Here is a 17270-nt window from a genome sequence, read left to right on the forward strand (position 1 = left end):
ACCCTCAACACGCGCACACACAGTCAAGCAAACTCGCACTCCCAAAACAGCCACATGATTCTCACATGTACTGCAAGTAAGGAACAAAGTCCATACTTGAGTGTCTGGCGCAGCTGTGATCACAGCTGGAGGTTCATCTCCAGGTCTGGAGAGAGAGCTTCGCATGAACCCCCACACTAGCGCACCCCCCCCCCCCCCCCCCCCCCGATTTCCTGTTATCCCTGTCGACTCTATACTGGACCTCAGTGGATGATTTCAGACTTCCGGCAAGGAAACCAGAGATGTTCTAGACAGGAAACACACAAAGAACAAACATCCTCCATTATTAAAAGGTGTAGTGCTGCCCAAAGAGCTTGACCATTATATTAATACGTCACCACAATTACTGATCCACGGGGTGCTACCTGTGCTACATATCAAAAACTCCAGATTATACATCCTTTAGGAAGGAAACCTGTTAAATGAAACAGCAGACAAACAATGAACATCCACTCAAGTGAATTGCTCTCATGACAAAATATTTTGCACTGCTGACCAGCGCAGACAGTGAAAGCTCGAGCTACTGACGATCCTGTCCAGTAGTATCCCGACATCCCAGTGCTTATATGATGCATTAGGCTAATTACACCCCAGCATGAAATATGAAATGTGTTTTGTGTTGGCCTTTCATCTCAATAGCTCACAGTAAATTCCTTTCCATCTCCCAAATGGCATGAACACACCAGTTTTCATACTAACAGGACAGGCTTAGACAAGACAGTGAAAACTGAAATTTCAAAGAAAGCAAGATACTGACTGAAAAATGTAATTAAAATATTTATTCCAAATGTATTAAAGCCAACAAATATACTCAGTAAACTAAACACTCATTACAAACACACCGGTAGACTTACAAGAAGTCAAATGGCTCGAGTGTGGCTCACGAATCATTATGGGACAGCACTGCGTGGGAGGCGGAGCATTGGCCGTGGGAGGCGGAGCCTGGAGGAGACGTCAACAAGCAGGGTCATGCTCATATGGGCTGGGCTACCTGGCGTAAGAGGAAGTTCTTTAGGCATGTGCACAGCTGGTTCATCAGGTCTTTGTTCTGGCCCTCCACCCAGTGCATCTCCACCACCACGTTGCTCTCCTCCAACGTCACGTTCAGCAGGCACTTGAAGAGAAAGCAAGGGGCCAGACAGGGGCCGAGGGAGACCTTGGGGCTGCTGGCCCCTCGCACATGGGCACTGGGCGTGGCAGTGCTCGGGGACTCCGTACAGTCGCGTGCACCCCTCTCAGGCTCCTGCGGCCTATCTGGTTTTTTCCCGTCACCGTGGGGCTCGGGGGCGTCGTCTGCTGCAGCCTGGGCTGAGCCGTCATCGGTGCTAGTGGAGGCGGGGGCGAGCGCTGATCCAGGCTGTGGGCTGCCCCCTGGGAGGGGCTGGGCTCGGGGCAGCTCGCGGAGCTGGCGTCCCTGCTCGCGGCGCTTCTGCCGGACGTGGACCCAGGTGTTCTCCACGGCCGTCAGCAAGAGGCTCAGCTCCGAGTCGCCGGAGGGTACACGCTTGTGCAACACCTGCAACACAAACGTGCACCCACACGTGACCGCCTGACCGGCCATTGCTAAGGAAAAGCGGAATGAGGGGGATGACAGCAGTTTGAGTTCCAACATACTACGTAGCCTGCGTGCGTGCATGTACCTTCAGATCTGTGAGAATCTTCTCCAGCCAGGCGGCGACGCTCTCTGCTGGGGTAGCTGGTGCGCGGCCGATGCTGGCGGCCTGGGCGTGCAGCTCTGCTGCCGTGGGCCCCTGCACAGTAAAGGTGAGGGGCCTACGGGCCTTCTCCAGCTTACGCTTCTTACACGGTGGAGACTGAACCACAGAGACATGCAGTCAGCTTTTAACCCTTAGCTGACTGAAAAGTTGATAAGAATTCATCACAGACATACAAAAGGTGACCTCATTAAGAAACTTTGAATCACGTTGATCAGAAGCGGAGTTGCCATAAGTTGCCGCAAAAAAGAAGCAGACATCCAGCACACAGCTGTCCATTTTTGTGTGCCGTGGTCAGCAGAGGGCAGTAGCGTGCAAAAAAAAGATGTCAAAGGCGTGGCTGTTCCAGCTATCTACGACCTTGGTTTACATGGTAGTAAACAGGGTAAATATACCGCGGCTGTCCCGAGTTGCATGGTTGTGCCATTAATTTGGAGCTCGACACACGCGGAGATGGACATACCAGAGAGCAGAGGACAAGAGTATGGAGCATAAAAAACGCACTCCTGTAATCAAGAACACACACGTCTCTCTTCAGTGAAACATGAACTAAAATGCACACACACACGCATGAATGTTCCTGGTCCTCTGATGCATTTTTGAAGCTTTTTTTTCTTCTTCTTCTTTTTTCTTTTAAAAAGTCTCCAACGAGAATGAGGTCAGGACAGACGCGACGATGGGACCGTCATCCTTCTTCAAGCCTTGAGCCTCAGATCACATTTCTACAAAGCCTACAGTGTGCTCATATGGGCACGCACACACGCACGCATCCACAGGCATGGCAAGCATTCCACACAGGCCTGTCTCCCTCACGGCGAACCCAAACCGAGACACCCCCAGGGCTGAAACCCACAGACCACATACAGTAAAATGCCATGAAGGGAGAGGGGAGTGGGAGAAAGCCCTCCACCTCTTCATTGCTCTCTTAAATGCCAGCTAGCATCATGACTGAGGGCTGAGTCACTCAAGAGCAGAGAGAGGGACGTGTGTGTGTGTGTGTGTGTGTGTGTGTGTGTGTTTGGGGGGGGGGGGCTGAGTTGGAGAGACAAAGAGCTGGCTTCACTAAGCATCCCTAGTCGGTACAAGAAAACACTCGAGTCGCTTGCAGGACACCTCGGGTCCTGCACCGTCCTGAAACACAGACCTGCACGAGTGCTGGTGTAGGACAAGACCTTCAGAGTCTCTGCCATAGGTCTCTCCCCCACCCCCTGCTCACAGAGCGTTTGTGTGAGATCACGCACACGCCACAGCAGTCACACTACAATGTGTAATCTTTAAAAAAAAAAAAAAAAAAAAAAGGACACCAGGGGGAGCCATTTTAAGCCTTTTTGTAATGCAGTGACAGTGTTCTTGATAAATAAGGTAAAAGACAATCTAACTGCCCATTTTCAATTAATCTACTAGACGCCTCATACTGGCTTCAACAGAAGCTGCTTAATATAACCTTGCAGTCATTTTCAAAACTGTCCATCCCCGTGATGTCACCCTCAGTCCACAAGCTGGCGTCTGGAGCAAACCCAGCAGTGTGCGCGTTACCGACCTGCAAAGTATCAAATGGAGCACAAAGCATGACACTCTATTGATTGCTCTGTGTTATAAAGTGCTTAAGCCCGGTTCAGTGCTCCTCATGATAGTCTCAGTGTTTGCCAGTCATCTTGAGTCTTCTGCTATATATATATATATATATATTTTTTTTTTCCCCCCCCAAGAAAAATCAATAAAACCCATCAAATCGGTGTGCTTGTGCAGAGCACACTGCAGGCATGGACTTCTCTATTCCTGTGTGGAAGACACGGATTGAGGTCCTCACATGCCCACACCACTCTGGCAGAGCGGCTAATGCCAGCACGAACCCAGAGTATGCGCAGACAGACGGCCGTCACACACACACACACACACACACACACACACATACACATACACATACACACACACACACATACACACACACACACACACACACGCCAGTGGCAAAGCGATCATTAAACTCAGAGCTGATGGGTGGCTCTCATCCTCCTGAAAGTGCTGTTCTGTTCACTGGCTCCGCCCCCAACCTGACCTTTCCACCCTCGCCATACATCAACTGCTCCAACAGCTCGCATGCCGGACATGTTTGGAGCAGTGCAGGACCACACGCACACTCGGCGGGTGCCCTCATCATGAGCACCTTGCCGGAGTGCTGTGCTGTTTACTCAAAACTCATTTAATCCATGATGCCTGTAAAAATAAGCCTAAATCTTTAGATGACATCAAATTACTTCACTGCCAAAGCCACAAGCATATCCAATAATAAATGTAAATATTCTAATTATTATTATTTTTGTAATTAAGAACTGCCTTCTGTAATTAAGAACTCTTCTGATCTGAGACATGGTGTGTAAAAGGAAGCTCTTGCTCCTGGCATACATCTGACACGTGGATTATGGAGCAACCTGACATTCAGATCGATCTGGTTTTCACACAGTCTGCTAATGGGGCTCAGCTGGCCTCAGGAAACGACCGTCAAGCGCCAACGTGAGAAGCTCTGCACGCTGTGTTTGCGTGGGTGTGTGTGTGTGTGTGTGTGTGTGTGTGTGTGATGGGAGGGAGGTACAGATGGGTGCAGATAATACTGAAAATGATGCAGATAAGAGCCCATGTGAAGCTGAACATGTCCACACAGCTCCAATGTTTTCTTATTCACAGGGTGTGTGTGTGTGTGTGTGTGTTTGTGTGTGTGTGTGTGTTTGTGTGTGTACGTGGACTTGCATGCAGACAAATGTAGGCCAATCTTTCTGCTCAAGTGCCTTCGAGGAGAAAGACATGTGGGACTCGGGAGTTTTATATAAAAAAACAAAAAACAAAACACCTGAACAGCTCCCCCCCCTCTCTCTCCCCCTCCCTCTCCCCCTCGAAAAGCATGGCTCCACACATCAGCCCTGCTGCCCTGGCGACCGTTGCCAGGCTACGACAGCCGAGGAAGTCACACGAGCCTTAGAAGCATGCCCGACGGAATGGGCTACGCCCGCGTTGCTCACACAGGCGCGGCACGGCCAGAAAAATTCAGCTCCGGCTTTCCCTTCCGCCGAAGCAACACTCATGTGCACCAAGCTGCCCGGTGCACCGCAACTACGTCTCCCAGGAACCTCTGCCAGCGGCGCGGAGGGAAGGCAGAGGGAGCCCGTCGGTACCACTCACCGGCACAGTCACGTCCTCGTAGAAGCTCCACGCCAGCGCCCAGCGCATGGTACGGCCCTGGCAGAACTCCGTGTGAGTGACTTTGGGGACCTGTTTGGACGAGCAGGAAAAGGAGCAACCAGCAATGAAATCAACAATCCGAACATGAACAAAAATGTTAAAATCCCAGCGAAGCACCGCTTCGCCGTCAATGAGGGATCGGGGCTCGACTCCGTTGGTTTTCGAGTGCGACTATCGCATCTAACGAGTTTACAGGGCTTCACTCAGTTCGTTTCCACCTGATCTGAGTCTATGCCCAGGTGTGAAACAGCCTCTTCTCCAGGGGCACGGGAGGCCAGGTGCTAGGGGTGCGTCAGGTTTGACACACGGGTGCTGGAGAGATCGTACTAAATCGCACACTCCTACGGGCTGCAACCTCACGCATCTCCTGCGCTACTGAGAGGTGTGGAGGAGTGCCCCCCCCCCCCCCCCCCCAATACCCCTACGAGCGAAGGGCTTTTAAACAAAAGACAAGCAAAAGGAAGAGATGAAGAGGCAGCAAGGATAAAGGGGGAGCATCATTAGCATATTAATTAGAGGCCCATTAGCAAGGCACGGGGGGGGCGGCTGTAGCAGAACACCCCGTTGCTCTGATGAGAGGCGACAGCACCCCGACACCTCCAGATGAGCAGAGGACGGGAGGAGGCACATGGACCGGTGAGTGACACCAGCCTAATAACCTGTGAGCAGAGCACAGAGCTCCTGCTCCCTGGGAGAGGGGCTTCCCCCACACGTGGGGAGGCATGAGCTAATAATGGCTAATGAGCTAATGAAATTTAGCCCGTCAGGGGCGCTGCTGTGTTGGACACAAGGAAAGTTGATTCAGTTCAATTAACCTGAAGTGTCAGTAGTGAAGAGAAACTGGATGAAGCTGTAGGGAACGAATGAGAAAGCCATGCGGGCGGGCGGGCGCGCACACACACACACACACACACACACACACGCCGAGTCTAAAGCGCCACTCACCCCTTGTTTTCTCAGCTCCTCCTTCAAAGGCGCCAGGCTGCACTTCTTCCCCAGCATGCAGCTGTACCACCTGCAGCAGAGAGACAGTGTCAGCGGGACATAGAGACAGCGGGACACAGAGACAGTGCCAGGGGCACACAGAGACCGCTCTACCGCTCCACCGCTCCAGCCCCGGATGCAGACCCGAGCCGGCTGTGGGAACGAAACTGATCTCACTTCCCCCAAGCAGGTCGAGAGCTTTACAGACGCACGGGAGACAAAGAAAAACCTAAAGTTCGTCTCTGGGACCCAACACCTGGGCCTTCTACAGACAGAGGTGGGCGTGAGCAGACAACAGGAGGACGAAGGCAGGTTCCTCCCTCCATCAGCAAACGTACAAGGAGAAAGCCGTCGTAAGTTCCTGCCTGCCCTGCCCTGCCTGCTCTCCGGCAGCAGGGGGGCACCCGTGCCAGGGAAGCCCGAGGGGCCTCCAGAACTCGTTTCATTTTGATGTATGAAATATTAAAGAGTCCTAATATGCACAGATGTTCCCCGCTCTGTGGAGCAGGGGGAGGCGGGAGGAAGGCTGGAACAGCCTCCGCTGATGGCGGCTCGGCGAACAGCGCCTAGACTGCAGTAAACAATCACTTAGTGACTGCTCTCGCCTTTAACTGACTAGAAGGAAGCAGGATAATTATAGTGCCGATAAGATGCAGCCCTTCGCACTGTGTGAAATCAGGGCTGTACTTAGAGTGTGTGTATAGGGAATGTGTGTATGAGAGGACGGGGGAGCCTGGATGAAGACCTGCACTAATTACAGATGTGCATAGTTAAAGAGGAAGTGTGATTTTAGACCAATCAGAGGGTCTGGCTCAGTCTACAGGCACCTGCCAGCACTCAGACACACACACACACACGCGCGCACACGCTCGCTCTGAGATATGCTGACACACACACACACACACACACACACACACACACACACACACACAAGTTTATATGTGCACACGCAGTGGTCCCGCCGGAGACAGGAGTCCTGAGCGTACACATACTAAGATGAAGAGCAAAAAGCCCCCTGATGGAAGTCGCTCACTCGGCTATACAAGCTCGACCCACACAGACCATCAGACCATAGACCTGCACAAAGATAAAACCCTGCAAATCTTAAAACAGTCCCCTCTTGCACGCCAACACCCTCCAGTCTACTAGGGGTCCCAGGTGGGGCTTTGTTAATCAGGTCTAATGTGCACTGCCACACTCCCCCCTCCCTGCTGGTTGCACTCCAGTGCTCTGCTGACAGCTCTGACACTGAGACACACACACACACACACACACACACACACACACACACACACACACACACACACACAGCTGCTCCTGATGGGCTGCATGGGTAATTGTTTACTTTGTCTGCCAATTAATTAAACAAACTCTGGATGACGGTATCGTCCCAGCTTTGGGATGATCTGGGATTAGCCCACCCGACCCTCGTGTGGCAGGCCCATGCTGCCCTCAGCTACTGCTGCTCACGCCGGGTGGAATCCCATCACGGATCACTCCACTGAAGTGCGGCAGGTAGCGGAGTGTCCGCCGTGTGCAGTTAAGTCAGTCCTGCCCCTAGCTGCACTTCCAGTATGCATGTCAATTTTACTTATAAAGCACATTTGAAACAGTTGGTGACAAAACTGCTATACAGCTTATCTGACAGCATACCTGACAACAGCATATAAACACACAGACCCAAAGAAAAACCACCATATTTACATATGTAATGTACAATGTTAATGTATAAAAGCATTAAGTCTTGATGTAAAGACATCGAGCAGGGTGTCAGCCCACACCGGTATACATCGCTGGGTGACTTTCTGCGTGTCCCATTACAGACCTAAATTAGGAGAGTACACGCCTCTCAGCACAGAAACATGCCCAATTTAACTCCATCGGAGCCCTCGTCATGGCTGGCCGACGGCGCCCCCGAGATTCGAACACGGGTCTGTGTGTGTCTGTGTGCACGCGCTCACGCATGTGTTTGTCTGACCTAAGCCTCCTCTTGAGCTGCAGACTGTCATGGATGATCCTTTTCACAAACTCCAGCTCTCCGCCCTCTGCCATGATCTCCGTCGCTCCGCCCGTGTTGACAGAGCTGGGCGGAGGGCGGCGAGAGTTCCTCGAGTTCACCCCCTGATCGGGCGCATAAAACACAGCCTGAGAACAGCGTGACAGCCCGCAGCCTGCAAGGCAGACCCGTTAGGCAAATCAAGCTTGTAGTGGGAAAAGAAAAGAAAATCGCCTGGGGGCACCCCAGAGCTGAAGAAAGCCGTGCGATCTGAGAAGGCGGCGCGGTACCTTGGCCTCTAACTGGTTAGCGAAGAATGGAGGGTTACACATGCAGAAGTCGTAAACTATAGACTCCTCTCTTAATGCGTCCATCAGCAGGGTCTTCTGGGGTACCTTCACCACTGCAACATGTTACACGGCACCATGGTCAAAGTGCACAGGAGGGGGGAGCAGACTCCATACAGGACACTCATCACCGGCTTACGCGCACGGGGACGCGCGCCCTCGCACACGAACGCACCTTTAATGAGGTCCGCCATGTTGTTTTGCTCAACATTCTTCTTGGCGTAATTGTAGCAGATGTCATCCACTTCTGTGGCTAGAAAGTACCAGCCATTCATAGAAGCTCCCAGCAGGGGGTAGATACAGGAAGCGCCCGTGCCTGCACAACACACACACACACACACACACGAAGACAAAGAGACAGAGTGAGTCCAACTCGCACTGCTAAAGACATTACTCCTCCTTTAGCTGCACAGAATAACCTTCAAATGTAACTACACTACTCTGTGCTAACTGAAGTTCACTGGACCAAAGAAATGGATTAGTCACAGATGTCATCATCAGCACTAACATCCACGTCAACTGTCACTTGTAGCCAGTATACAGCAGTGTCATCACAATAAACCACATATAGAACAAACAAACTGACAAGCAAAAAAAAAAAAAAAAAAAAAAAAAAAAAAAAAAAAGCATGAATAAAAACAAATATTTAATAGCACCGTTTAACAAAAGAGCAGAATTTGGTATTTCACTGGTAAAAAGTCCTGTTGATGCACTAGGAATATAAACTGAAATATATACAAAAAAAAAAGAAAAGAAAAGAAAGATTTTAAGGTTAATTCACACTTTACAAGCCTAATGGATGTGATTCATTCAGTACAATGAGCTGTCTGAATGGACAGAGGTGGACAAAAGTTTGACAGATCATGTCTGTAATGTAATAAAGGGAAGGCAGACCAGATCTGCTCATCCATTATCTAGTCACCCACGCTTCAAAAGCTTCCTGTCAGGACAGCGAACATACAAACAAGGCTGTGTGGCCAGAGCCAAGCAGCTCCCCGGCGCCAATTCATCACGTGTGACAGTAAACCGCAAATAGATGCGGAGGTCTTCACTGGGGGACCTAACTCAATATAAAGTTACAGAGAGCCTCGCGTAATAACGGGCCGAGAAACTGTGATAGGGAAGACAAACACTGGGACAGCTGCATGAGGATTTGAGCTGATTCCCCAGACAGACCCAGGAGAGGACAGAGAATGCCGGGTATGGACAGGGACGAGGACCTGCTGGGGGGGGGATTTGGCGGAGCGGTTTTGTCTAGACTGAAAGAACCAGCAACCGCCAGCACAGCCAAGACAGCCCAGCTTCCCACGCGACGCCTGCCTCAGAGTGAACCCACCAGCGCCTCGGCCGAGGCCCGATGAGCAGGATTAGCAGGGGCGTGCGCGTTAAGCGCGGCGGTAGCGAGTACCGATGTCGATGCCACTGCGTGGGCTGCCCTGGCCCCCTGTCAGGTCCTCCACCCAGTGGATGTAGTTGAGGCGCAGCGGGACGGTGGGGATGAGGCGCTCCAGTGGGACGTCGATGGTCAGGCCAAAGTCCTCCTTCAGCAGGGTGCATGTCAGGGCGCGCACCGCCTCGGGGTCTTTGAAGTTCACCCTGCGGGACAGCGGACAGGGAGAGAAGAAAGAGGAACGAGAGAGAAACAAACAAACAGAGAGAGAGAGAGAGACAGAGAGAAAAAGAGATGGAATAAGTCCTGTTCTAAAACACTGCATTATGTCCACCAGTGAAACGGCCTGACGGACGCACACACCGACGGAGAGACTCTAATGCCCTGCGCTTCTCCATTTGCACTGATTCTATAATGGCGCGAACGCGTGCATCATCAACACTGGGGAGTCCTCAGCTTACACCCCCGGCTCAGTCACTAATGCTTTCTGCAGTGCAGGGAACACGCACCGAGCAGAGAGGGAACGTGGGAAGGTAGTTATAATTAAGGCGTCTACATTCACACCTCCCAAGATGCAATTAGACGGTTCCTAGCGAGGTGGGGTGGCTGGCACCTTTGAAAGAAAAGGCTTGTGTATGCTCTGTGTGTGTGTGTGTGCGCGCGCGTGGGTCTCAGCATGAAAGCATGGATTCAAGTCATGGCATGTAAAACGCTGTGGTCTTGTCTAGCTGCCAGCCTGTTACATTCCCCTAAAACACATGCAGAGATGAGCTTATCAGCCCAGTTCTCACTCACACAAATCTCAAAGAAAACAGGAAGGGGCTTGATAACCACCCCCCCCCCAAAAAAAAACAAAACAAAACAAAAAACACCACCTTTGAAGCAACTGAAATCTTGGTTCACACATGCACATCATCTTTTGTCCCCATCTTCAAATTATTTAAACAATTGACATTCTTCCAGCAATAAAATATTATGAGAAAGCAAGAAACTGTCGAGGGTGCCAGCAAGCGGAATTCCAAACCGGAGGTGTTGCAGCCCCAGAAAAACTCTGAATGTGTCAGGAGAGGCGTCAGGAAGAGCTTCCTGGGGAAGTGGGAAAAGGGGCTGCAATCCATGGATCACTGACAGGAATATTCACTTAAACAGGAAGGTTTCTAAAAACAGACTAACGTGGAAAACAGACTGAAAATGGTCACGGAATGCAAATTAGACCTAGCTACACCAAAACTATGCACAATTAGCTTCAGAAAGGGTGAGATCTACAGCAGGGTTTCGAAGCCATTTCTAACCAACAGTAATGTTTAAAGATGAAGTATAATGTACATAAAGATAACTTTACAAGAACTGGAAAGTGGGGTAATATGTTTTCCTCTTTTACTCTCCCACATGGGAAAATGCCTTTTTATTCCTCAAAAAGCCAAAGGACGTCTTCAGTCAAGATTTCCTTCTCTAAACTCTATTGTGTGTGTTCTTGTTGGTTAAGGGAACCATGTTCCCTTAGAAAGTGTTCAAAATACCGTCAGACAAGACAAACAAAATGTACTGATTTAACTTAATGTCTTATCATTGGGATAGTGATCAACGTCAGCATTCTGTCCATCCTCCCTACAAGAGCCTCTGGATCATTCTTCTGTGATCTCAGTCCTGATAGCAAAAATATAAATATAAAAGGGATCAAACTAAGGAGAAAGACCAGACATGAGCAAGATAACCACCCACCCCCATCCTCCGCATCCCAGCCAAACACCCATCTTATCTCATCTGGGTGAACACTTCTCTGGCAATCTGACCAACTTTAAAAGCTTTACATTTTAAAACACATTCCTCTGGCAATTTCAACAAACAAATATTCATCCAAAAGTGGCAGCCAGGTTAGCTCTAATTAATTTAGTATTTTCGCCACGTCCATTAATATATGAATGTGACCCTGGAGGTGACCGTTGTATTAAATATGAATCAGGTGGTCATTAACGGTTGCCATGGTAACCGCTTAAATGGGCCACCTACACCGGCAAGAAAAGCAGGGGGAGGAAAGTTAAAATACAGAAACAGCCACGTGGGCATCAGACAGAAAAGGCCTGGTGAAGAAAAGCGAGAGAAGGAGAAAGAGAGAGAGACGTTAGACGTGACACTTGGTCCCCATGTAACGTACAAGCGACGTTCAGCCCAGGTCTTTGTTCTTGTTGTGTTACCCGGGCAGGTCGTAATGTGTGGTCGGAGGTGACTGCCGCCTTGCTGCCCTCTAGTTATAGCCTGTAGTGAACGGAGACGACCAGAACGCTGCGGCGCCTTGCTCGGCGCGCCGTCTCCACGGTGACGGTTGGCCCGCGCTGGAATGAAGCGGGCGCGAGCGCCGAGAACGCGCGTGGACGGCGTGCGACGCCGAGCCCGCCCTGCGCTAGGAAAGGCCAGCGTCTCCTAGGCGACAAAGCCGGCTAGCCACGGCTGACGCCGGCCACAGAGCACTGGCCCCGCGGTCTTCGCCGCGGCGCGAAAAGCTCCGGGTCTGCAACGATGCCGTCTGAGAGCGAGATAATAGACGTTCCTCTCAGGCTTTCACCGAACGGAGGGGTGCTGGTTTACAAACAATAGCTCCGTACTCTGTCACCTTCACAACCCCTCCAGAACCGGAGGCATTCTTAAATCTCAGAACAAAAGACGTGAGAATTCCCCACCGTATAACCTGCAAACTGAACGCCAGGCCGTCTTGCGAGCAGCCAAGTTACGTCAACCGTCAGTTCTAGACCCAGATAAACTCTAAGCACCTCCAACCTCTGTTCAAGATATCGTCTCAACCTGCAACGAACATGTTCCAGTTTCCGTTTTTAAACTCAATTGTATTTAAAGTGTTACAAAACAGCAGGCTATTATCCACGCGGAAAGAGCGAATCACAGCTAATAGCCATTTAGAGAGAGGGTGCCGCCGACGCTCGGGAATAATGCTAATGTGGATTTAACCAAACAAACAAGTCACGCCTCGTCTAGGCAGCTACGGTGTCGGGAACGTCCAGGAGCTGTGGGGTGTCGCCGGCGGAGAGGAAGGGGGCAGCGCGAAGCTCCGGAAGAACCCAAACTCATCCGCTCATCCCATTCGTAAAGTGAGCCGAGGCTGAACGCCTCAATTATGCCCCTGGTTTCGAGACGAGAGCCCTCAGCCGGGGACGACCCTCCTCCGCATCAATAATGCAGCCCTCCACGGCAGCCGCCTCTGGAGATTAATGCTGCTCTATTCCAGCCCGCAACGGCTCCCGAAACGTTCCGCGTCTCTTTCACGGGAGAAAGCAAAACTGAGCGTTAAATGTCACCAAGAACTAAATTTTTAATGCTCCCGCCCGCCCGTACGCTCGTGACGGACGCGATCTCTCCGCTTTTGGCCTCTTAATCTCATCTCGCCCTTATTTTTTCCCCGTGGATGACATCTGTGGCCCAAAACTTCCCTCTCTCCCCAGCTGAAGTATGAAGAGAGGGCTGAGCGGATATGCCTTCTGTCTCCCGTGCTACCCTTTCCATCCCCCGTAAGAAGTACCGTCTCTGCAGATTAACCCCATCTTCCCAATGCCTGCTGGAGACACTTAGCAAAAAAAAAAAAATGCAAGGAAGCTTATCTAAGAAGCACAGCCAAGCCCGTAGTGGAAGAGGACTTACTATCAACTGATAGGCTAATGATACAGGAGTGCAGCTGAAAGACTTATTAGCTGTGTAAATCCCAAAGCTGGGAAATAACTTGTGCAAATGCATTGCGAAGTCCTGGTTAGGGAAAGGATTAGTTAAAAAATGATTTAAAAAAAAAAAAAACAAAAAAACATTTTTTAATACAAGTGTGTTCATCTGGGGAGAGTGAGCAAATGGGAATGTGAGAGAGGGGAAGTGTGTCTGAAAATGAGAGAAACAAACAAAGACCTAGACAGAAGGGCGGTGTGGTTGGTGGAGGGGGAGTACTGTAACTCGCACCTGTTAAGAATGCCGGGAGCATTTAGGCAGCTACACTCTCGCTGAACGCCCACACATCCTGACACACTTACACACCGACAGCTGCCGCGGACGCCGGCACACTGAATTCATCTACATTTACACAATGCCATTTTCTGCACAAGCAGACCGCCCTGACAAAGAGACGGACAGCCGCGTGCGTGTTTGGGCTAGTTCAAGCAGGGAAGCACGTACACACTGCAAAGTGCAGATCCAACAGGGCCCCAGCTGCCGGGGCCCTCTGTGACAGCCTGCTAAAAACCATCAGAGACGTGTGAACACAGCCAGGCTCCCCCTGCCACGCTGCAGGAGTAAACTCAATCAAAGAGACGCTACCCAGAAAGATGCCTCATACCAGGTTCACATGCAAATGCACAGTGCAAAACAGCTACTTTGGAAGCACACATTTCTTTTAAAAAGTATAAACGCATAATTGTATGCACTTGTAACGCCAATAAATATGAGAGCAACATGATCTGTAAAACTGGGGTTGCACTGGCAATCTGCTAAGTAATACGCCCCTTCTAGCATAATGATATCAGAAAAGATATGGAATATATTTTTATAATAAATGCATCTGACCCAGATCTGGGTCAAGACCATCAGCCTAAGCCTCAAATGTTCGAGGCTTGCTGTAGAAATAGGTGACGTGGATTGTGGGAGCTTGGCTGTGTGCTTGCATGCATTAAACATGAGGAGCTGATGTGCATTTCAAGGACACCAGGTATGAAATCTCCATCTCCAAGGCCTGCGGACTGAGAGATCCTTGCTCGGACCCAGACATGCAGGTGCCGCGGCCACGCGTAGCCGGTGGTTCTTGGAAAGAGGCGACGTCTCCGAGCCGGAGCCGAGCATGGGGCGAGCAGCGGTAGCCGCCCCGCTAATTAGAGCGTAGCGCCAAGTAGCTGCAGGGTGCTGTTTGAGCTTCCAAAAGCATCGTTATTAGGGAATCAAAGGCAGAGGCCCGCGATGCGGGGCTCTTTTCATGCTGCATCATCAAAAAGAGCCTCCACAGCCAGACCTGACAGCGCAGCTGAAACGGAGAGAGTGCGAGAGACTGAGATGAAGAGCGCGCAAGAGGGGCAGGCAGTGCTGCACAGCAGGCGCTCTCGGTTGGACCTCTCCAGGTGCCCAGTTGTCTGTGGAGAGCTCCACAGCACGGCTGTCTATTTATCCCCTTGACCGTGCAGGGACACTTTCACGTGTCTCTTCGTCCCAGAAGAGACTGAACAGAGCTGAACAAAAGAGAAGCGGGTTTCTGAGGGTTGCGCGGTATGCCATCAAGAACTCAAAGATGCCCTGAAAGAATTTTAAAAATGGAGGCGATGTAAAATTGGGATTTTAAGATCAGTGATTTTTTTTTAACTCTTGAAAAACTACTATAGGTAAGACATTCAGTGCAACAATCTCTCCATCCTAATTAAACAATAGTGAAAATTCCTGACTGGTTATGGTGCACAGATATCCAAAATGAAGACATGTTCTTGTGCAGATGTTCTCACAACTGTAAACATAGCATGACAGTTTTATGAAATATTCTACTTTTTTACAGCTTGTACTGCTACCACAATATTTTTCAAAATAATTTAAATTTCTGAGTTGTCAATTACACACACAACACAAATATGCCATTTAGCTGCACTTGAAACCACACCTGAACTAGGTATTAACATAAGAGGGACAACAGAGAATGACTTTTTTTTTTTTAAATTTCCAGCCCGTAAAATCTCAGGTCACCCCAGCTGTGACACCACCCTGAGGGAGTGGGGTTTCTCTGAGCCTAACAATGCTAGCGGACAGGGCACACACTGTGTGAGCAACATGGTTCTGGGTATTCGATATCACTTGGTGTCCCAATTATCAGATCCTTTCATCCACCTTTCGAAGCTTTGTGGCAGTGGGTTTTCTCTTCCCTTCCAGTCACTGTGGGGCTTTGTTGAAGGCTTTTACACAATAAAAGACAAAAAGGAAGCCTCGCAGTGTTCAAAAAAGAAGCAGTGTCTTCAATTTCCACTAGTCACAGAAATAGTCATCTTGCTGCCAGTCAAAAGCAAGTAAATAGCCTCACTAACAACCATACCTTTTAAAAAAAAGAAGAGCACATGCGCACGTGTGTGTGTAAAAACCCTAAGGCTAGGCAGACGGTGTACTCCAGACAGAGACAGGCAGCTGAGCCAAGCCCTGGAGCAAGAGAGATTCCCTCATTGACTGACACCAGCACTGCAGCTGGAGTAGAGGCCCTTACTCTCTCTCTCTTACACAGTCTGGTTGGCCAGGTCAGAGATCTTCAGAATATACTCTTCAGAAAGGTGTGCACCTCTTAGTACCAGAGCAAATACCAAGAGGTAAAGAGAATGGAAATACTGAGGTGTTTTGAAGGATGATGTAGAGTTTGATTCATGACATTTGAACAAATGACCAGCCTGAAGAAAGAGGGGAAAAACCTAATCTTGCAGAAAAAAGAGCTAGAAATAGAGCATACAGAACTAAGCGTTGCTAGCCTTTTTTGTATAAGCCCTCAGATCACTGCTACTGCCAGTGTCAGCAAGAAGCTTCACACTGCAGACTAATGCAACTGTGGAAATTCAGAGTTTTGATGCTATAATTCATTATCCTCCACTACATACAAAGGTAAGCGATGAAGCAGCCACAGCATCACCGAAAAAATCTTTAACTGCCACTAAAACGAGCACCAGTGAACAGTGGCTCAGCCACATCAATACATGCTTATGAAGGGAGATACGGAGGGAAGCGTTTACTCACGTCGCCCGGCCGACCAAACTGGTCTGCACATGCTTCTGAAAGTCTGGATATTTGGAGGCAAGGTAGGTAAAGTCTGGTGGCTTGTCCTTGTAACGATTTCGAGGATGCATGGATTTATTCAGTGCCATTCCTCTTGACACGCTGTCGAAGCAGTTTACAAACAGTGCAATACATTAGGCCCGCAATGCACTCTAATACAAACGCTAGTGAACACTTCCATTTAATCAGAGGAGGCAAGACAGTAAAACGCGCGCTTGCAATGTTGTTGTAAGATAACGTGCTACGTCCAACACGCTAAACATGCATTCACAAAGGCGTAGGAACCAACCTAGCTAGCAAACTAGCTAATAAGATGGGCTAGCCAGCTAAAACATGCACAACAACTATGCTAGCAAGCTGAGGAGCATGGCTTAATGAGACTGAACGTGTAAAGCAGCGCTACAGTACCCTGCAACCTCTTTTGGGAAGTACTGTCAGTAATGTATTAACTGATTGCGTGTCATTGATCTTCACTAGTTCTACCTGCAGCGTCGGGCGTCTGCAACCCACGTTGTTTCAACGTTGTGTCGGTTCCGTTTGTGTCACAAATCTGCGCCGACAGCAAAATATGACGTAACTCGCCCCAACCACATTGAGGCTCACACGAATGCATTTTGATCTATAGATGTAATATTTAACGATTTTTAATGTCAAATCTGCATATTATGCAGACTAATTATGTATATTATAAGAGGAGACAGAAGGAACTATTTTTCAATAATAGGTGTTCCAATCCAGCCCCAGACATAACTGCACCAGAATGGGTCGTTTTTATTTTTCGATACATT

At 49.7% G+C, this 17270-nt stretch overlaps 1 protein-coding gene across 2 annotated transcripts; it reads right to left on the reverse strand.

Moving 5' to 3' along the window:
* Nucleotides 1-803: 803 nt before the first annotated feature.
* Nucleotides 804-17021, reverse strand: mettl16 (methyltransferase 16, N6-methyladenosine). 2 transcript variants are annotated; one of them, XM_026997761.3, is made up of 10 exons: nucleotides 16966-17021; nucleotides 16444-16584; nucleotides 9727-9914; nucleotides 8494-8634; nucleotides 8262-8374; nucleotides 7954-8096; nucleotides 5937-6006; nucleotides 4932-5021; nucleotides 1680-1853; nucleotides 804-1555 (listed from the first exon to the last, which is right to left on the reverse strand). In XM_026997761.3, exons 2-10 carry the CDS (start codon nucleotides 16569-16571, stop codon nucleotides 1013-1015), a joined length of 1590 nt encoding a protein of 529 aa, XP_026853562.2. In that variant the 5' UTR covers nucleotides 16572-16584; nucleotides 16966-17021; the 3' UTR covers nucleotides 804-1012. The 2 variants fall into 2 exon arrangements, with proteins under 2 accessions (XP_026853562.2, XP_026853563.2); XM_026997762.3 differs by lacking the exon at nucleotides 4932-5021.
* Nucleotides 17022-17270: the final 249 nt, after the last annotated feature.

Source organism: Electrophorus electricus, chromosome 17 (assembly GCF_041902795.1).
Source record: "Electrophorus electricus isolate QZ-2024a chromosome 17, ASM4190279v1, whole genome shotgun sequence".
Classification (NCBI taxonomy): Eukaryota; Metazoa; Chordata; class Actinopteri; order Gymnotiformes; family Gymnotidae; genus Electrophorus; species Electrophorus electricus.